The sequence below is a fragment of the Strix aluco genome, chromosome 6 (assembly GCF_031877795.1).
Source record: "Strix aluco isolate bStrAlu1 chromosome 6, bStrAlu1.hap1, whole genome shotgun sequence".
Lineage (NCBI taxonomy): Eukaryota > Metazoa > Chordata > Aves > Strigiformes > Strigidae > Strix > Strix aluco.
The window spans coordinates 38,781,526-38,803,873 of NC_133936.1; the positions used below are offsets into that span (position 1 = coordinate 38,781,526).

At 41.1% G+C, this 22,348-nt stretch overlaps 1 protein-coding gene across 1 annotated transcript in view; it reads left to right on the forward strand.

The window, feature by feature from the left end:
- Positions 1-22,348, forward strand: part of CPS1 (carbamoyl-phosphate synthase 1) — a 94,792-nt gene that overhangs the window by 68,310 nt on the left and 4,134 nt on the right. The window contains exons 26-34 of the mRNA XM_074828319.1: positions 1,562-1,756; positions 2,333-2,400; positions 4,681-4,756; positions 8,224-8,301; positions 9,290-9,397; positions 10,636-10,725; positions 12,139-12,309; positions 14,921-14,995; positions 17,968-18,066. Coding sequence (XP_074684420.1) covers positions 1,562-1,756; positions 2,333-2,400; positions 4,681-4,756; positions 8,224-8,301; positions 9,290-9,397; positions 10,636-10,725; positions 12,139-12,309; positions 14,921-14,995; positions 17,968-18,066 — 960 coding nt within the window. The remainder of the gene's footprint in view (positions 1-1,561; positions 1,757-2,332; positions 2,401-4,680; positions 4,757-8,223; positions 8,302-9,289; positions 9,398-10,635; positions 10,726-12,138; positions 12,310-14,920; positions 14,996-17,967; positions 18,067-22,348) is intronic.

Here is a 22,348-nt window from a genome sequence, read left to right on the forward strand (position 1 = left end):
CTTCAGAAAAAACACACTTGTTAGTTAAAAGAACATTGATACTCTAAAAGATAGAGCCAAACCATGGATCACTTGACTTATGTTTCTTGTTTGTTAGAGGTGGGTAAAACTGTGTAAAACAATGGTTTTACAGCAAAGGTTCAAAGCAGCCTTTCATTGTAGCTGTACTGTGGGCCTGATTCTCCTTTGGGCAAAGTTTCACCAGCTTTAATTTGGAAGTAAAGTGCCCGTTATTTAATTACCCTCAATTATTACTATTTAAAATTTTCACACCAGACTAGATTGTACTTGAAAATATTAGGGGCTCTATGTAAAAATAATGCCCATATTTGCACCTGAAGAAGGATGCTTGCAAGCAAGCTCACCTGTCACTTGTCATTTGCCATTTATTATTTCCTCACTTAAAATGTTGTGGTTGCCCACTGACAGACATGAAATATGCCACTGTGGCTTGAGGATGCTGTGCCACCTGTCCTGCCTCACCCACTTCTGGAATTGAAGTGCTTGCAAATAACCATGACAGTTTGCCTGAAATACTTGTTGCTATCAAGTGCACTACCAGAAGTGAGGAGCTAGTGAGGATAATAAGGATGAATTAAAATTAAAGGGCTAAGTGTATCCAGAGTAATTCCCCATCACAGGCTGTCTGATGGATTGGACTCTGTTGAACTAGATTTGGCTTTGCTTTGTACAGGCCAGCAAGGGGTCAGCAGTGAGCACTCCTTAAAGGTAGGTTTCTGGGGCTAGGAAAGGTTGTTTGCTTAACAAATAACAGTGCTGGCAGAAAAAAAAAAAATTCTAGTTGTTTCCCATTGCCACTCTGCTGGAGGTTACTGCCTTGCAACTCTATAGTGAAACAAAATTTGCGTGAATGTCTGCTACTCTGGAAGTCTCTGACAGTCAGCATGGCAGAGGCTGTTTTCTCAGAAGAGATGGACTGAGATAGAAAGGAGACCTAAAGCATCTTCTTTGTTCATTTTACTGGGTCCAAAGGTCACATCAGGGGGATAGAAATGGGCTTGGTTGAAGTGATGGTCCCCATGTTCACACGGGGAGAACACGGGAGGGAAACCTGAGCCCACCGAGTGGAGTTTTGAGTTTCGTTGTGGGGCGTCACGTTTTCATAGCGCAGCACCCTTCCTCTGCACAGCAAGGGAATACGCGTCAGCTCAGTGCTTATCCTCACTGGGAAAGCAGAAGCACCTAAACGTGACGTGAAAACAAGGTAACAGTCTGTGGTTCTAGCAGAAGTTGTAAGATCTTGGCTTGATGTCAAAAGGCATGTGAACACTGCAGATATCTTTGGTTTCCTGGGGAATTTGACCTCAAGTTAATGCTGATTTTTGAGCATTATCAAGGAGGATATTGCTGTTTTAGAGAGGCTACACACTCTGAATCACACTTTGCACCCTGGGTGCCTCTGGATCAGCACAACTATGATCTGCCTTTGCTCATAGCAACCTGAAAAGTGATGTGGTCTAGATATTGGATTCCTAGTTATAACAACTCTTAATGTTAAGTTAACTTGGACATGACCATGCTCCTTTCTGTCTGCCAACAGGGTTGCAGTGGTTGCATTATTTCTGTAGGTGGGCAGATTCCCAATAACTTGGCAGTGCCACTGCACCAGAGTGGTGTGAAGGTCCTTGGTACAAATCCTTTGCAGATTGACCGGGCAGAAGATCGCTCCATATTCTCAGCTGTTCTGGATGAGCTGCTTGTGGCCCAGGCTCCCTGGAGGGCAGTCAGCACACTGGTAAGTTGGGGTGCGCATCTGGGAAATGATGAAGCAGCTGGGAGTTAGAATTAGTTAGGAGTGTCTGCTCAGGGGGGACCGACTTACTGGTACCTTTCAAGATTCCAAAGACATTTGATAGTTTTTTACTGCCAATGTTGAAGAACTTTTTGATCCCTGTAAAGTGATGCTATGGTGTCACTGGGAGCGGGATGAAAACTGGAAGGTAAGTGTCTTTAAATCACCTTTACACGACATGGAGTATATACCCAGCAGAAGTTAGCACCACTTTAGGCTATTCTAGTTTATCCTGTTGGCCTTTAAAACTGTTCTAGAAGGTAGGGATTGCAAAGGAATAGAGATGTGTTGACACTGCTCTATTTTCCTGTGCAGCTCTATGGACAGGGAAGGTCTGAAGATGACAACTCTGGAACCAAGAAGCCATGTATTACGCTCAGCCCAGACTGTAGCCCCTGACGTTTTCCCCCCTCCCCAGTCTTAATGGCTAGTAAAGTGCAAATGCAGTTAGAGTTGAAATTTTAGTATGACTTTAAAATATTTTCTTCTTCACAGCATGATTTTCCTCCCTTTCTTTAGAGAGATGCAGTTGAATTTGCAAACTCAGTGAGTTACCCATGTTTGCTGAGGCCTTCCTATGTTCTGAGGTAAGGCTCAACCATCAGAGCTCATCAACTTGTGGGTATGAACTACAAAAGTCTCTTTGAGACAAGGGAGAGTAATTTCAGGGGATGTGTGGAAAATGCTATGCTAGGTGCATGTGGCATAAAACTGCCCATCTCAACAGGTGGGACAGCTGCTCAAACCAATAAAGGAAACCAATGGATCCCTTATGTCCATCAGGCAGAGATCAAAGGTAGAACATAATCGTAAGAATGTCTGTTTAGCTGCATTATCTTTTTCATATCTCAAGGCCAAAATTACAAACCATCTGGGATATTCTTTAAGGTTCCTGAGACTACTACCTGTACAATTAAGCCAGAAGATTGTTTGCCACTAGGAAAAACAGAAGGGTACATGCTGAGGCCATTTATTGGGGTTGGCATCTGTTTTCAGAAAATGACAGCACATCTTTTGAATTCAGCTTCTTATTTGCCAAGCTTCTCTGCTTACAGGCATGTTTTATGTCCCTACACTGTGACAGCTGCTTCTCTTTAAAGAGACATTGTACAGAGCCACACATTTCCAACAGCTAGACTTTTTGAAGAAGTTACACCAGCACATAAACACAGCAAGCTCACACGTTCTGAATGATCTCTCTTCTCTGCGAGGAGTTTCTTCATAGATGGATGACTAGGCACAGAGAGGAAGTTTGCCGGGCACACTTTACAAGTGAGAATAAATTGGAGAGAGGATCCTTTTCATATGAAGAAAAGACATGTATCAAAATGAAGAGGCACAACATTCATTTTCAGGGAGAACTGCCCCCCCCCCCCCCCCCCCCCAATTTTTATCTGAAAAGGAGAAGGATTTCTTGTATGTTCAATCCTCAAGGAAATATCTTTTAGAAGAGACTGCTGAATGTGGCTTTTCTAAGCAATTTCTGAAGCTTGCAGTGGGGTTGTGAAACAAAGTTGAAAAACAGCATTTGGATCAGGAAGATAAGTTAGAAAGGGCTCCTGATGTTGTTATTCAGGTTTTTAGGGAACGCTTCTTTTAGCCTATTGTTTCCATCCATATTAAATTCAGTATAGGCCTTTTCCATATAAGTATTTGCTAAAGGGTGTTTGTGCAGGTTAGGGGGACTTCAGAGAGAAAAATGAAACTGGAGGATGTAAAACTTAAGGAAATAGAAAGTGAAAAGCCCTAGCACAGCACACCGTCTGGCCTCTATTTGCAGAACAGCAGCAGGTCCACAGCTAGACTTTTTCATCCTTTGAACAGATATGGCCTTTAATATTTGCCAGTTGCCTTGGAGAACTAAGCGCATTTCCCCAGCAGTTATGTACTGTGTGCACCAGCTCACACCCTCAGTGGTGCTGCTGACATAGGTCCATGGATTTAGCTGAGCTCTATTGTTTTACATCAGCTGAAGAGGTAGTCTGGTAAGTATAATCACCTAGGTACTTGTGTCTATTTATCTTAGGCTAAAGTGACTGATTTCATGGGATAGATCCTTCCTCCACTTTTCCCCACAGTCTCTGTGGGCTTGCCCACTAAAGCAAAGGGGAAGCTGAGCATCAGTGGTAGAAATGACCAACATAACATCTTTTTTAAAAGATTCTTGTCTTTAAAAGGGACCTGAATCACTGACTGTCGAGCCATGTTCTCCCAGATCCCCCTCTCTGGTATTACTGACAGCTACATTTCAAAGTAGCTTTCAGATACAGTGTCTGTATCTCTCTGTGCCTCTCCTTTAAGGACTAAGACATTAGGGGAGGGACACAGTGAAATGGCCAGCAAAGAACAGCCCATTTTCATCTGCATTTACACCTTTGAAACCATTACTGGTGGCCTGTGTATTTCTGGCTTCATCTGTCCCTGATGAGTAATTGGGGTACAATGAGCAAAGCATCTGTTTGTCCTGAGCTCACAGCTAACCTGCACACATGGGGAGAGTCTGGGTCCTTAGAGGGGCTACCTGGCTGACTAGCCATCTCCTCCAGCTTAGGCGGAGCTTTAAAGGCTTGCATCAGAAGGGGGACTTGGCAGCAGTGCTAAGGCTACACAACTGCAGTTCTTTATTTGATTCTTCATTATGGTTCTGGAGGTCACCTATCTTCTCTGGGAAGGAATAGCAGAAGTTCATTAGGTACTAGCTCTACCTTTCTCTCAGTCAAGAGTGGAGCAATTGGCTTGAGTCAGGAGCTTACTTGGCTATTCTCTCATACGAAGGTAGTTGGCAACCCTGTAGTGTGGTGTCTAACACTGATATCTCCTTTGGAGTCACAAGGGAAGCTGACCTGTTTTCTTTGCCATTCTCACAGTGGGTCTGCAATGAATGTGGTATTCACGGAAGAGGAAATGAAGAAGTTCTTAGCAGAAGCTACCAGAGTATCTCAGGTACCAGTCTTTATGCTGCTCCTGCTTTTTCATGTTTGCTGTATTTGTTTCACCTCTACTGTGTTTTCCATCTCTTTGTTTCAGTATTGTGTCTTCCTCATCTTTCCCGTCCTTGTTGGGGGAAGACTCCCTTGTTAGAGTTTGACTCCTCAGTTTGTTCCCTAACAGTCAGGTATGGGTGCCTGTGCAAGCATCCTTACTGATACCACTGGGGTGCCTGCATGGAGCAGGGACAGCAGTTAGCTGTTGTACCCAGGTATCCATTTCTGACCAGTTAATTATATAAATAGATGTAGGCTAGTGGGCTGAGACCCTTCCTACCCCATTCAAGCTCGCTAGTAGCAGATAACATCTTTCACTCAGCTTCCCAACTGTTTTGCTGTTTTGCCTGGCTTCTTTGAACAACTTAAAACTTCATTCTAGCATCATCTCTCTCATCAATAACCTTTTTTTTTTATTTATTTATCCTTTTAAATGCGGGAACATTTGCAAGATTTTGCTATGACATTTAACTCTCCAAACCATGTACTGAGTTCCATTTTCCTCTGATGCAAAAGCAGGACTGCTGCCTGCTTACTGTTAATCCAGTGGGATTATTGATCTTCAGAGTATCTAATGCAGAAGATGAAAACTCTGGTTTCCATTTTAAATGTTTTTCAAAAGATAATTTGGGGATTTTTAAAGTGTCTTTTTCTGGCAAAGGGAAGGATTTGGTCTAGTATGCTGAAATTTGGAAAGAAAAATCTGAGCAATTTCCCAAAGACATGAATGCTTCAGAACATAGTAAACAATTCAAAGCCTGCATTTCTTCTATACCTTCTATCAGTGTTATTGTACAAGGGATGTTTGGAGAGATGAGAATATGAGAGGAGGAGAAAGTAAAACGATCGAGGTTGAATGAAGAACATACAGTAGTCAAAGTCTGACCTTTCGACAGTCTCTGAGTTTGGCCTCGCCTTTTGGTCTGTTTTCTTCTGAGGGTTTTTTTCCCTTTGTTTTTTGAATGGTCACTGTTCAGAACAGTACTGTAGCACCATCAACACTACTGTCACAGGAATCTTGGAGTTAAAAATAAGTAAGTCAAAGAGGAACTCTGAAAACACAACTGGCTACGGAAGCCAGACATATTACTACTTACTCAGGGTATTTCTTACATGGTTAAAGTTTGAACAAGAGAAAAACCATGTGGTTTTTAAGCATATGATGCAAATAATTGAAGTTTAGCGTTTCAGCAAGAAAAGATGGAATGAAAGAGGGAGATACCTTGTAAAGCAATCATATCCTGAAGGATAGGTTAGTGTGGAGGCAAGCAGGCCACTTATTACCATCTTTGAAAAACTTTAAAGGGATTTTTGAAAGCAGGAGAGTACCACTGTTACTTCCATAAGAAGGAACTATACAACCAATTCTCAAAAGACAACAGGGTCAACCTGTGGTAGAAACCAGATTCTTAGAAGTGCTCAGCCTCCCAAAATACCTAGCTTCTCTCTGTACTTCATCTTAAGTACTCTGCTTTGGGTTTCCCCACACGCTCACAGAAGCAGACCAGACAGCAGCCTTAAGCCACGTTCAATGGGACAGATCACTTCCTTGTGCTGTGGGATAGCTTCATGATGGCAATGGGTACCCTACAGGAGGCTGAAGCCCAGGAAAGTGACCCTTGGTCAGCGTAACTTGTCACAGCTTGACTGACTTGAATTGGGCAATGTTGTTCTTCATTGCTCAGAGGTCTCATCCCCGGTACAGGAGGCCCTGCTGGGATTTGAAGTTGTAGAGCCTTGGCAATACGTGATGTATTCCTAGAGGAAAGAGTGGATGTTCTCATGGGATCCTTATGATGTCCAGTTCTGCTACACAAACAAGGCACTGACACTTGCTGCAAACATGACCAGTTGCACACCATGAGTCTTCAGGTGCTCTGGTCCTGATCATGCAGAGACTTACACTAGATTTACACACTTTTTTGTTAGTGTAGTCAGACTACTAAGGGAAGACTTCTTTCTTCATCCAGCATTTTATATTGACAAAAGCTATAGTATAGTTGAAGCTAAGCTAGCAAAAAGCAAACTGAAACAAACATACTGTATTCTGCTTCTAAATTAGGGAAGGTTTTTTTAGTCCAGTCAAGGCTTTGTGGCCTGTGAGTGGTTCCACAGAAGCTACCAATACTAGTTGTGAGCATACAACTGAACATGAGCATCTTTGTGGGATACAGGCTTCATTTTTCTGGTTACAAAGCCTTACCTAGTTCTGCTCCATCCAACAGAGCATCTCCGGATAAAGTGCCTAACCAGTATTGTTCTGTTGTTTTAGCTACTTTGCTGTTATGGTGTTGTGTCATTATGGCATTTATGTTGTCAATAATGTTCAAAACTTCTTGTGTGAGTTGAGACAGATTGGGGTAAACAAGGTTGTATGCACATATAAAATCTTCTGGTGAAAAACTGCAACAAGACAGAAAGTTACAGGACACAAGCCACTAAATTTATGAAACAGTGTAGGCTGCGGCATTGTCCTTGCCTGTGAATTTACCCTTGCACTGATAAATGTAACGAATTGTGTCTTGTAACTTTTGGAGTTGCTTTATATTTTTTCAAGAGGAGCCTTTTGAGCATGCACAGACTGTCATTTATTCCATTTTATTCTCTAATAAATAACAGGCAGTTAATAGTGGATGGGACAGGTAAAATGTTGAGACATAAAGCTGGCCAGGAAGAATGCGGATTAGATTTTTAACTGTCTGTTGGAGCAGGTGGCTGGAAGGAGAAAGCATTAGAGGAGAGTGGGAAGTGTGTGCTAACATCCCAGAGATAGGCAGGAAGAAGAGGAGGAAGACAATGTATACCAGGGAACATATTGAGAGTCAAGGACAGTTTGTTCCTGGCCAGCTATAATTAGTGTCAACTTCTCCCTGGGAGATTTAGGAAACCAGGCAGAGAAATGAGAAAGGAATGGATCAGTTACTGAAAATATAGGACTCTTTAAAATAGCAAACAGTCACTATACAAAGTCATTAAGTATGCCAAGAATCAATTACTTTGTGAAGCAGTACGTCCAGTGAGGTGGCTGGGAGGCTCAGAGGAGGGAAGAATTGAAGATCTTGGAGGTGAGCACTGTCTTTGGGAGACAGGATCAGAGGTCACTGGATCCATGCGTGTGTCCCACTATCTTCTTTTTGCCATGATCTCACTTAAAAGCTCTTTGTGGTTTTGCCCCAAATTTCCCTGTCATGGTGATGTTATGGAGGACTCAAATTACTGCTTCAGTGGCTTTGGGGTAATCATGCCAAGTTTCCCCCCATTATTGCTTTGCAAAGCTCACTTATCTATGGAAATAAGGATATTAATAAATTGGTCTTGTGGGATTCTGCTTCCAAAGGTTTTCCAGTGATGAATAGTGGAGCGCTTGGATGGTCCCCAAATACTCTCAAATAAAAACTTTCTTCTTTTATCTTGTCTTGATGACAGGATCACCCTGTGGTAATCACTAAATTTATTGAAGATGCCCGTGAGGTGGAAATGGATGCTGTAGCAAAGGCAGGAAGAGTAAGAACTTTGCTTTTCTTTGATAGTAAAAAATAGTAAAGTTTTTCAGGATTGGAGATTTGCAAAAATGTGTGTTTTGCATGATTACCTATACAGCCATGGATTCGTGCTGAGAAGAGTGGAGAAACAAGAAAAGATGAATTCATCTTGGGTTCAAAAACATTGTGCTTGAAAAGATCAACCTACCTTATTATATACATCTAAATAGTTATTTTTTTAAAGCATTTTTACTGGATTTGCAAATCACTGGCTTCACAAATTACTTCCATCAGAATTGTATCTGCATGTGTTATGATATTACCACAGTAGTTTTATTATTACAACCTTGCATGTCATTGCTGATCAAAGACAGTTCTCACACACACAAAAAAAAAAAAATCACAAACTTCTCATTTAACAGAAATATTCTGGTTTCTGTCTTCATTTTTAACCAGCAGGCAAGATCACTTTTTCGGTATCGAGGTAGTGCGCCTTGATGCAATTCGTACAATTTAAATCCTTAGACCTGAATTTCCTCTGCTTGCTTTTCCCCATGATTAAAACAACACAAAAGAATGGGGAGAAAAAAAAAAAAAAAAGTACAAGTGATGTTAGTCCATACTTGTTTCTGTTGGGGAATGACAACTTTTTTGTGTTCATGGCAAGCAGGACTTAGCTGTTTTAAAGTCTAATTAGCTTTTACCTTCTGAGTCAATGTGTGTTAGAGAGAGGAAGGACGCCTTAGGATCTCCATACTGTGGCAGGTTTTATCATGTTCACAGTTTGCTCAACCATGGTATGAAAGATGCCTTGTTCATATGCCTTGTGTTTTCTTCAGGCCTATTCTCCCCAAAAATTCGGGAAATTCCATTCCCCCCCCCCCCCCCCCCCCAATCTGTATCCTCTTTTGGATACAGCTGTGTTCAGGAGACTGTGCTGGGCTGGGGATGGGGGAACAGTTCATGAGAGAGTGTGAGGTGACTGACTGCTCTCTTGTTACTGTATGCAGGTTATTTCACATGCTATTTCAGAGCATGTGGAGGATGCAGGCGTTCACTCTGGAGATGCCACCCTTGTGTTACCCACACAGAGTATTAGCCAGGGAGCCTTGGAGAAGGTAGGTCTTGCACTAGCACTGAAAAGAGAAAAGAAAGTAAGAGTTTACATCTGCTTTTTCTCTCTTTGCTTGGGAGAGCTCAATTACCAATGGAGAAATCAAATCACCGATTTTTTTTTAAAGGCCAGTGGGATATGTGCAAGTGTAGGATGTCAATGTGCCCCTGTGATTGGCTATGCTGTACATAGGATCATCTGAACTGTATCCCATTAATTTAAGCAGTAGATATACACACTTTCAGACCCATTGGATTTTTTTGTTTCATTGGTTTAGAACCAGCTTCCATAGCAGTAAAGGATTGTCTAATTCATACATATGCCATGGTTCACTTTCCACTTCCTTTTCCCACAATCCTTAAATGATTAAATCAGGCATATGACTTTCTAGCTGCCTGCTTTTCTAGAAAGGATATCAGGATGAATGAACCTCACCTAATCTTGACTTTTTCCCCTTTCAAGAATAAATCTAGTGATACAGAGTTAGTTGTCAGAATGCATTTTCTAAATGAAATGTCCTATCCCCTGTGATGTCATCCTGTTAAGGGTTTGTTTGGAAGCTAGAAAGAGCTGTAATGCAATGGTCTGTGCTCCAACTCTGTTTACAATGATGTCCAAGGCCTTGTTTCTGAAAATAGCCATCTCCTGAAGCAAAGCTATTGAAACACTTGTACTGAAACGGCATGTGATTTTGTGACAAACCTAGAAAATAAGACCATAGTGTTTTCTCCCAGTTTGTTCCAGAGTATATCTGCTAAGACACCTCCCACTGATCTGTGATGGGACAGGCATGTTGGTGAAAGACTTTTGGGACTCTTGGAAAACTGAGTAGTTAAAGTTAAATGGCAAAACATCATTATTCATTATTTCACCAAGAATGCTATAAAGGCTTAGGTGTGCAGTGTAGGAATTACTACAGACAGGGCAGGCTTTTATTCTCTTTCTCCTTTCCCCTGCTTTCTCTCTCTCTCACACACACACACACACACACACACAAAGCTGATTTTTACTTCTGCCCTCAAGTAGCACTTTGTGCTCTAGGTTACCAGGCAAATTAAACATGTTTGCTTCTGAAAGATAATGCTACTGCCAAAATGAAGGTGTAGAGAAAAAATGTGCTAGATACAACACTTAAAGGAATCCACATGTGAGGTGATTTATTGCCATGATGCTGTCTGTGGGATTTATTTATTTATTTGTTATATATACACACATTTTTACCTTATTTATTTATTATTATAGGTAAAAGCTGCTACAAAAAAGATTGCAAATGCCTTTGCCATCTCTGGTCCATTCAATATTCAGTTCTTGGTGCGAGGCAACAATGTGCTGGTAAGAGCTCTTGTGGCTGTTGGAAGAAGTTGGGCTCTGCTGTGGATAGTCAGGCATGTGGTTCCTGCGGTCCCTGCCATGGAAACTCTGTGGCAGTAGCAACTGTGGGTTTCTAACCTGCCTGGTCTGACAACATGTGGCTCACCTGTGCCACACCTAGTCATGCAGCTCTCCCTGTCTGTGTGGGACAGGGCATCCTCCCCTGCCTTCACCTGGAGGGTGAAGTGAGTCTGCCTGCATTGTCTCTCAGCACTAGCTTTGTTTTGCTGTGGGCTGCTGTCCTTCCCAAAATTAACAGTTCTGAATATGATGGACAGCACTGGGACCTGCCCCTCATCCTATGAACTGAATATCATTGCTTTCAGATCTCTGATATCCTCTCCCATCTTTAGCTATTTTGATCATTAAAATAAGCCTTCCAAGGCATTGGAAAGAAAGCAAGACAATTTAAGTGTTTTAGCCATTAAGATGGTTATCTAAATAGCATGGCCCTAGTAGCTATCAGTAACAGAAGTACAGCAGATGTCTGACCCTTTATGGTTAACAGTTGGATTTTTGTTGCTAATGGAAGAAGGCCAGAGGAATGTGAGCAGAGTATGACTGAGGAAGTGGTGAATGGAAAGAAAACCTGATGTAATATAGAAGAGATGCGTTATTGGTGAAAGATCCTGTTTGGGCTATTAGTTGAGAAAAATGTACTTACCATTCTTCACCTTTCTTCTATTTCATACATAGTTATTCAGAAACTGCACAGAGGGACAGAATGGGGTTTTTCCTTCCTTGCTTTCCCTCAGCTGTGCTTGCATTTTCTCTGGATAAAGGCCTCTCTTCCATTCTGTCTTTACTGACCTATTCTTGCCCCCCTTCACTCCCCCTCTTTTTTACAGCAATTCTGCTTTTGCTAATGAACTCCATGGTGTGCTTCTCAGCAGGATGCAGAACTTCTTTTTTTTCTTGCTTGGGTCACTGAATGACTTCTACATGTAGATGAGGAAAGTCAGTAAGGATAGCCCAGTCATTCATGAAGTGCCATTACCACGGAAAAAGAACAAGGTGGGCTTCTAAAAGTTGTACCTAATGCCTGTGCATGTTTCCATGCCTCTTGCACATTAACTTAGAGTGTAGTATAATACGTTTTCCAAAGTGAAGTCTGGATTACTCTCAGTTCTAATTTTCAGACAATAGAGATGAAACTCAGTTGCAGAACATCAGGCTCCTTGTATCTCAAGCTGGCCGCTACCCATCCCTCATCGCTGTTTGTAAGATTGAACACAATTTCTGTGTCTCTTGTTTGGCAATCTGAAGAGCATCTCTGCCAAGAGGAGTAAGGACTGATTTCCAGAAATATGAATCAATCTATTTCTTCACGGCACAGTGCCTGACCCTGGTATTTCTCCTTTTTAATCCCATCAGGTGATAGAATGCAACTTGCGGGCTTCACGCTCCTTCCCTTTTGTATCGAAGACTCTGGGTGTGGACTTCATCGATGTGGCCACAAAAGTGATGATTGGAAAAGAGGTTAATGAGTCATTCCTCCCCACACTGGAACATCCCATTATTCCATCCAGCTATGTTGGGATTAAGGTATGGTTTCCAAAAGAACACCAAAAAACCCCACAACAGAGCCAGCACCTAGCACATTAATAGGCAATTAGTACTTTAATGCCCAGAGAGAACAATTTACTCGTTGACCAAAGGCCAAATTGACCTTTTGTAGTTTCTGTCAAGATAATCTATGTTGGGAATTTTAGAGAAAAATAAAAGGAAAATTATCTAGTGATTATTAACAAAATCAATCTTCCTTTATTTCTTACTTCTAACCTACTCTGAATCATGTTTATGAACTGCATAATAAATATGCACTTGCAGAATTGAACACTGAAATTCAGGCTATTTCACAATACTGTCTATGTGTGGACATGTACAAATTTGTGTTTTGAGTGACCCCCAGATTTTACCTTCAGGATTTGGGATGTGGACTGCTGAGTGCATGGAATCCCCTGAATATGTGGGTGAAATTCTTGGATCCTTTGATTTCAGTGGGGCAAAGACTTTACTTTTCATAATTACTAAGTTTATATAGCACCCAAGATACCAAAGTGTACTGTAGATATTTTTGAATGCTTAGTGGAAGAAAAAAAATTAATTGAAGTTCCTAATCATAAAAATTTAGAACAGGACTGCAGAAAATACAATGGATAATGAGAATTGTTTATACAGAAACTTTCAAGCTTTAATAGCTTCCATATCAAGTGAAAAATGAGGAAATGGAAAACACCTAACATCTTTCTACTAATAAAATGTTCAGACCTATTAAAATTCAAGCCAAATTTGTGGCCCAAGCCATCTCAGGTTATTGGCAAACCAGTCAGTCTAGAAGTAGCTTTACATGTTATTTTGATGCCACAGATAGGCATTATCTGAAATTCTAATCTGAGACTTTTTATTTTTGTTAGTCTTATTTATTTTTACAAATTTCTATTATTTAGACCTGGGGCTTCAGCACTGTTGTTAGCTAAACTGTCAAGAGTTTTGTCTCTCCTGGGAATGCTGGCTACAGAGAGGAAAACCCAACTATATTCATGAAAGCTTCACTACAAAGCCTTTTATACTGCTTGTGTTCTGTGTGGATTTGTCAAATATAATAACCTGCTAATACCTTTGGAAATGCTAAACTTTGAAAAATATTCCAGTTAAACCTGTTTCTCATTATTCATGCATCATATTTTCTGTCCTCTTACGTTTTTATTGCTAGGAATATTTGCATGGAAATGGGATTTTGTTTTTCCAGCAGTTCTTAAATGCTCTGAAAAAAGAATATGAAACTCTTTTCTTCTTTCTCAACATAGCTGCTCTTTTGTGGATTTGGAGTCCCACTGTTTTAGCTTTGGTGACTGAAATATTGTCTTGCCATGTTTGCTTGCAGAGTGACGCAAGTATCACGGCCTGACCAAGATTAAATCCTGGATAGAGCATGACTGACTAAGTTTTAAATAGGATTTATTTGCAGTACCAGAGTCTGCTCCTGCTGATGCATTTTCATGTTCATGGCAGACAAAAGTTAGGGAGCTGGTAGAAGGCTTTGTTGCTTGTTACCTTTCAAGGCAATATGCACATTAGAAATAATCCACCTTGACTGCCATATCTCAGCTTGAGACTGTGGAGTTGGCCACTGTAAAAATTTTCTCTTTACTTATAGAAGAAGCAAAACTGATCTAAAAGTCATGAAGACACATGACATTTTTTGAGAAACCTTTTGCAATGAATTTCTGCTGTCACAATTTAGTTGGTCATTGTTAGGTGCCATGAAACAGCAGCTGTCTTGTCTGCAGTGTCACCCTCAGAGACTTACAGGAAGAGAATTAAGTCTTTGGATTTAAGAATAGATTCTTTTTTTAAGCAGCAAGGATGCTACCTTTATGTAATTGCCATTAGTAATTTAAGATGTAGAGAAGCCCTATAGAAAATTATTTCTTAGCAGAAAATTTGTTCCATGTTTGCCACATGTGGTCATTGGCTCAATCTTTAACAGAGAGTTTCTTTCTCTCCTTTTTTTTTAAGGTCAAAATAGACAAGAGAACTCAAAGACCACAGTGACCTAAGTCCTCAGATAATGATAATGCTCAGGGGGTTTAATATTTTCATACAAAAGATTAAAAAAAATTACAGGTGTGTATTTTCGGGGAGGGAGAGGGAAAATATGAAAATAATTTGCAAAGTTTCTTCTGGTTTATGCCAAAAGAGTGCATTCTTGTGGAATGATTTGATTTCTAAGAATGAAAAGTTTCTGTTGGAGAACAGTTTTCTCAGAAAAACTGATTGGCTTCAGACAGTATCTCTCCTTGTTTCATGAATTAGATGCTTCACAGCCTTTCTGTTTTAAAATGTGTCCTAAAAATGGTCATGCTAGTGGGCTACTACAGATTAGAAATCTGCCATCAGAATTTCAGCAGGACTGCAAGAGTTAGAAGGATGATTTATTGGTGGAATACATGTTTATTTGTTCTAGTCTGTCACCAAGATGCTGGGGGAACTCATTTGCCAAGTACTCCTTTGCTTATAAGCCTTGACCAGTGCTTTTTTTGGATTAATTCATGTATGTTTCTTACTGTCACTTCCAAGTATAGCTGGAGTTTTTTTAATGATCCATTAAATTTTCATTCTCTTTCTCTCTCTCCGCTCTTTCATTCGCCAGGCTCCAATGTTTTCTTGGTCCCGACTGAGAGATGCTGACCCTGTTCTCCGATGTGAAATGGCCTCTACTGGGGAGGTATCTTTTAGATTTGCTACTTTTTTTAAAGCCATGTTGCCTTTAAACATCATGAATCTTTGCAAGTGATCTTATTACTGCCTGAATCATGATGGCATCTGTAGCTTCTTCAGAAAATTGAAAACATCTTTCTTAGCTGTGAAAACACATTGTCCTGGAAAACCCAGTTTATTCAGCCACTGGATGTCCCTCTTTACCTGCGTGTCAGCTCCCTCAGTTGGACCTGGTTGGTGTGACAGCCTGAAATGAGTTTATCTGAGAGCTGTCGGGTTCTGGGAGGTTCTTGGTGTGTCAGTCCATTTTATGAATCACCTGCTTCTAGCCAGACAAATGTTTACAGCTTTCAAATCCCCCCATCGACACATGCCAGAACAGCAATATCGAAACTCCAGGTCATGAGTGTTTGGTCTTGGAACATGCTAGTTACTTAAAAGCAACAAATACGTGTGGTGATATTTTTGTTGTTGCCTGGTAACCATCAAGGCATGTCCCAAGGTGCAAAAAGCAAGAAAAAGTGAATAAAATGTGATGTCTGCAGTAATGACTGTTGGTAGGATGAGAGGGAGTCTGGGCTACTTTGCCCACTCTTTCTACAGCAGGGCTGTGAGGTGCTTCTGAAATGTGTCTCTGGTGTACACATGGCACACTATAAAGGCACAAAGCTGTTTCTCTTCCTGTGTAGGCTCAGCAGTGATGGGAGCCCTCACCCCTCAAGGGGTACAGGTTTCCATCTACATCGTTTGGAAAGATACTAACTCATCTAGAACAAAGAGGTTTGTTTATGGAGCTGGCAATAGCTGCTGTAGATATACACAAGCTATCTTTAAATTTGCTTGCTCTGTTACTTCTAGAAAAGTTGTGGTGTCAAGAAACTTATTCTGATCTAGAAAGCCCACTTGGGAAGTGATTAAATACTGAGGCAATTAGATTAGGCTTAACTCAGTTCTACCATAGCTAGGCAGGTAGCAGACTGTGGGCTGCTCCATTTGGTATGACCTTGGGTATGTCTACATGAGAAGTTTTCTTTAGGAAAGACTTATCATTTTAGTATGAAAAAGCACTATACCCAAATACAAGGTAAGAACAGACTTAGGTGTCCTACATGTCTCTAGAATTACTTTTATTTTTGCTTTTCATAACGTGTGGAAAATCAGTATTGCAGAAGATTTCCTTTCAGTGAAGTTAATGGGCAGAAAAAAGCCAAGTGACTTCTGTGACTTCCTTATTTTCAGAAGAAAATTGACTACACAGACACGCCCCCCCCCCCCCCCCCCCCCCAAAAGAAAAAGGAATAAAATTGTAACTAAGGGCCAGAATTATTTTTCTGAGCTTTATATGGAGTTACAGATTACCTTGGTCATAAAGGAGGGATTATTAACTTTTATGAGTTGGAAAGATCCATATTCACAAATGCCATAAAATGTGACAGTTATAAAAGTCTTTCTTATGAGTGAAGTAAGGATAATAACTTGCTTTGGGTAAAATGCTCAATTATTCCTCAAAGACATTTTTCACACACACAGCTTGATTTGGGCTTGAATTTGTCACATCTATCTGGCAGAGATATATACTGCTGGAAGTTGTGGTTCCCAGAACAGCAGAAGACAGTGCTTAGGATCGCTTTGAGTACTGTGGCTGATTTGACCACACCATAATGATAAACCTCTCCTGGCAGGCTGGAAACCCCTGATCCAAGCCTACAGGGCAGGGGGCTGCCCACCACCCCAGAAAGTCCAAAACATACATAACCCTTTGGCCAGATACACTGTAGAACATGCTGAACACTCAAGGATGAGTTTTTAGAGAAAAGCTGAGATACTAGTTGTCAAGAATTTTTTTATCCCTTCCCTTGCGAGATTTTTGTTTGTTTAGTTGTTCTTTTTTTACTTCAGAAGATCTGGCAAATCATCATTTGTTCTTCTTACATGAAATACTGGTTTCTGCTCACCATGGTAACAGTGAGACCATGAATGTGAGGGCTCACTGTGTGATGGGAAGGACCTTAAGAGGAAAATGGGAGAGCAATTCTCAATCAGCCCCTTTATCCCATCTGTATATGTGTGTAGATTTGTTATTTCAAAGAGAAAAATCTGTGACAGTTTCTGCTTCTCACTGTTTTTCCACAAATGTGGAGTTGGCCAGAAAAAATGAAGGTTAGTTGTGGTTTTTTTTTTTCTTTTTTAACTTTCACAAAAGCTCATGCATTCCTCTTTTTGTCATCAAATTCCAATTTTGGTACGGAACACAGTTTAGTTCTTTCAGAAGATCATTACCGTATGACAATCTGTCAGCGACTGAGCTCCACAGGCAGTTCTGCATGATGGAGAACTGCTAAATGATTTTTATAGTTTTCTTTATCAAGTTTTTGTTTATATAAAATAAATTATTATGAATTGGCATAATTGCTTTGTTGTTTTCCTAAGTACATACTAACATTTTACTTGAATTTTGTATATCTGTGGACTTTTAATCGAAAAGCATCTTTATATACCATGGTTTATCTTCACAAGAAATGCCAGAAGTACACGCCAGCACAAGCACTGTCTTACCCCAGTTTGCAGCATACACACAGAGAAACATGCCTGCATGCAGAACACTCACTGGTATTTAAGCATTATATAATGTTAAACAATTTGCAGTGCACTCACAAACATTGGAGCAGAGGCTGCATACAGCATTCCCATAACTCAGCAGAATCAATTGTTGTTACTCCTTGGTGTGCTGTTTGTAACTAAAGCGTTGCTTATTCCTTCATTATTGCTTCATTAAAATTATGAGATTTGTCTGCAATGATTTTCTGATTTATTTTTCCCTGCCCCCGCCTGCAGGCTCCATGCAAGAGCAACCTGATTCTGTGTAAAGAAGTCAAAAGAGCCTATTTAAAAATTTCATTCCTGTTTCTTCTTAAAGCAATGGGTTTGGGTTGGTTTTGTTTTTTCCCCTCATACCATCTTCTTTGTGCCTTTTCCCAGGTTGCATGCTTTGGGGATGATGTGTACTCTGCCTTCCAGAAGGCTATGCTTGCCACAGGGTTTATGTTTCCTAAGGAAGGAATTTTGATTGGAATCCAGGTGAGTCCTAAAAATCACAGCTGAGAAAGGACCGACACAGAGGAACTCAGTAACTGTTGCCTTGTTTTCATTCATGCATCTTTATGGCTTAAATGTGTTTCTCTGCAGTCCGTGTTGAAGTGCAGTAAGACAGTGAGGAACAAACACCATGGAGAGATCTTTACTGGATTCCTTGGGGCTGGCCTGTTTTTTTTACCTCTGGCTCCTGATAGTTTCTACTGGGAGCTGCAGAAGTTTGCTGGGGGCAAACCCCCAGGATTTGCTGCAAGCAGAGGCCTGGGATCACAGAATTAGAAGTCACCTTCCTGTAGGGAACAAAGCCCATAGACAATCAGTTCAGAGAAACATCCCGGCTAGAACTCAGAGCCTGCTCCCAAATGGGAGCCCTGGGGATGCCACTTTCCGATCCTGATATATAAACTCCCATCATCTGTACATTGCCTCTTGCCCTTTTGAAGCCAGTTCCTTTCCACCTTCCCAAAACAGTGAGACAGTTTCCATAATGCAAAGCTGGACCTGCTAAGCTTTCCCCATAGCTGCATGTATTTTATCCCAGGCAGACCTGTAGTGTCGTCCGACAGTGTAGAAAACGTGAAGTTGTTAGGGTGTTTTGGGGCTAGTTATTGGTGTAACGCTGTCAGGCAATGAGACCTCCACCAGGTATGGCACTGTCATGTTCCTCTCCTCATTGGAGTCATGATGGGGATATACTTGAGTGCGGAGGGGGCGAGGGGTTAAAGGACAACAGTCTTCACCCTGCAGCCTGCTTTCCTGACTGCCTAGAGGCATGGCTGCCATTATTCCTTTCCCTGTTTGATCATGGTGCATGGCCAATATTGTTCCCTACCATGCAGCTCCTATCAGATAGGAGTAAGTAGCTCGGGAAGGAAAAGCCAATGCTACGTTTGTGTAGGCATGTTTCTTGTTTTTGTATCTTGCCAGAGCTCTCTCCTCTTAGGGACTGCCTCTCAGACACATGTTCTGCAGGCTCTGTGATTCCACACCAGACTAGAGCTTGGTTTAGGGTTTCATCTCTTGCCGTCAGCATCCCTCAAAGTTGCTATATGTGACAGAAAGTTTAAATGGTGTGATGGAAATGTCCTCCAGTGCAGTGGCTTCTGCAAACAGCCTTTACATGAGGGAGTTCCTGATGGGTTTGCCCTAGGAACATCCCTGCACCATTCACAGTTCTGTATCAGTAAGGAGGATGTGCATTTCAGGGTGAAAAGGTAGCTAGGCAGAAAAGCAAAACGTGTTGGTCCTTTATCACAGTGTAGTTACCAGCTGCAGGAGGTGCTGAAGTCAGATACACTTGTAAACTTTGAGATGTGTGTATGTTCCTCAAACAAATTCAGACATTTCCATTGCAACTAGAACATTCTTGGGCCCCATAAAGACAACTGATTGCCTCCTGACATTTCCCCGTTGTGCTTGTAATAAGCTTATGCCCTACATGATTGCATAAAGCCAATAAAACAAACAAAAAAAATAGAATAGATGAATTTTCCTGTCAGACAACCAAGGTGTGAAAAATGCGTTGGGCTGTCTGTGCCAGCAGAGGATGTGAAGGAAGTGTGGGAAATGTGGCCAGAAAAGAACATGACTTCTGCTAACACAGATTACTGCTTAGTCCTTAAATATACACATATATACATATCTATGGATTGAAGCTGTTCCTCCAAGTTACCTCAAATTAGCAGAAGTCTTTGCTTGCTACCTAGATAAAGTTTAAAAGTTCAGTATGAAACTCTTGGTAGTTGGTACTGTATCTCTACTGTATATCTAATCACCTCAGATTTTTAAAACAGCATTTAAAAAAGGGGAAAAGAAAAGTCAGGAGAAGAAAAAAGGAGAGAGCGCCATGTTTTATATTTAAGCCTATTTTCCTGATAGCAGCTAAAAGGGAACAGGCAGCAAAGAATAATTTTATCTATAGAAAGCATTTATGTAGGTTCTATGTCAGTATCTGTTAAACTGAGCCAAATGTTCTTTGTACAAAGGTCTTAAGGAAAAAAAGAAGGGGAAAAAAAAGATAAAAGAACCCTAAAAGCTCAACCCCCCAAACCTTTCTGAAGTAACAAGATTCTGTCCTTTTAAATGAGTGGTTTACAGTTCATTTTCTTGCAAAAGAAACTTGAAAACAACAGATCAATCGCTTAAAGTCTCTCTTCATCTCAGCATATTTCTTACATAATTAAACTCCAAAACAAGAAGTGTAAAGTTAAACAGAGGGGAAATAAGCCTTGCAAGAAGGGAATGTTGAAATGCTGACCTAGATCTGATGTGTAGACTATTGAGTGGTCTTCCCTGAGTGTTACAGGCTGGAGCAAAGGGAAGCCCCTCGCTGCAGAAACAAGGGACACAAGGAATGAGGTTATAAGGCAGGCTGTGAACACCAGCAACGTTGTTCTCATTTTAATCACAAACATGAGATCATCTACCTCAAACTGGCAATGTTGTCAGTGTATCCTCAGTGGGGAAATACAGGCTCAGAAGGACAGATACCAGGTTACCCCTCTCCACGATTGCTTAATGTTTAAATGTCACTGCTGTGAGGGGGTGATGCGGTGGATGTCCCTCCCCAGGCAGAGGCCCCTGGGTTTCAAACTGCAGGATGGTTTCTACCAGCTGTTCTGGTGCACTTGGGCTGATTGTTGTCAGGAGCACGTCCACCATCCCGCTTGGTTGTGCTATGTTTCATCTGCAGTGGATGGTGAACTCAAAACATACCCTGCTTTTGGAGGCTTCATTGCTCATGACTAGTGGCTTGCTCTGATTTTTACACTGGACTTCTAACTCTTGCAGAGAGAGAAATAAAAGCCAAATGGTCTTGAATTCTGTTTCCCCCAAATGTATCTAGGCTCAACATATTTAGGTTATTTGGTATACTGCACCTTTATGCTATTGCTATTAATTATGCTGAGATGAGAGAAGGCTGCCTTCTTGAAGGCGAAGGTCAAATAGATGTAGTTAACAATAGCAGAGAGGGAGATCTTTGTTTCCTTGCAAATGTTTCACTCTGGGAATTTTGCAAATCAAGAGTCAAATGGCTCTGCTGTGATCTGCAGTCCAGTAAGCCCAGGTAATGAACCCAGCCTTGCTGAGGGGCTTCCATGTTGGTTGGAGTTCCAGTGGTAATCTTACTAGGGCCATGCAGGAATGTTGCTAACAAAGGAATCATCCTCAAGGTCAAACAGGCGAGCAGCCCTCGACATTTGCGGGACAGGACAAGGCAGGTTGGGCAGCCAGCCGGGGCTGCAAGCCTGCTGGATTGTTCTTCACTTGTGAGCACTCTGACATTGCCCAGGTCAAGGTTCCCCAGGATTTTAAAGGCCTAATGCTCTCCCAGGGGAAATGGAGTATGGCTTTCTTGTTAGACAAATGAATCTCTGCCAGTCTGCAAGCTGGTAATCTGACCTCTTTTCACAATGCGGAGAAATCTATGATGCTGAAACCCTGAGTCTGCCATTAAATAATTTATATTTTATGCAAGAGGAGTTGAAAAGCTCATTTTATTTTCTTTCCTGATTGGGCTATTCAGTGATATCTCTGGGATGGAGTGCATCTGTCTTACATCTGTGCTGGTGACCACGAGATGCGGAAAGCATTGATGGAGTATTTTATTTTTAAATACCAGCACTCCAAGTCTGTTGTTTCAAGGTAACCTTCTGCCTTTGTGCCTTATGTACTAGAATTTTTGCATGCTCCACAGTGGATTTGGATACAGAATTCAAGATTATCACAGGAGATGAGCTGACTTCGTTTTGAACTGGATTTTAGTGAGAACTGATGTAGCTGTATTGCATTAACTGAGGATGTAGCCCTTTACAAATAGCAAGGCATGCTAGCAAACATGAGAGAGAGGTTATAAGAAATAGAATTTTTCCGATAAAGGAAAAAGAATACAATTCTCCTACAATAAATATCTTCCACTAAATAAATCTGCTTGTACTTTTCACCTTTAGTAACTAATGGTTTCTTACACAGGTTCTTTCAGCCAGCTTGTAAATCTGAAGCTGCTCCGATGCAAGCTGACAGCTGTAATTTCTTTTCATGGAGAGGCTGTTTTATGTGTCACAAGTGTTCAGTACATGTTTGATAGAAGTTTATAATACTGTTGTGAAAGCCAACCCCCCTGACCAGAAGGCAGAACCATTCTCTGACTGGGAAGCTGCCAACCCTGTCACATTGTATATTTATGTTTTCCAGTTAGTGTACAGAACGAGATGGCTTTCAGAATGAGGTTCTCTCCAGAGTGCTCAAATAAACCCTGTTGACTCCT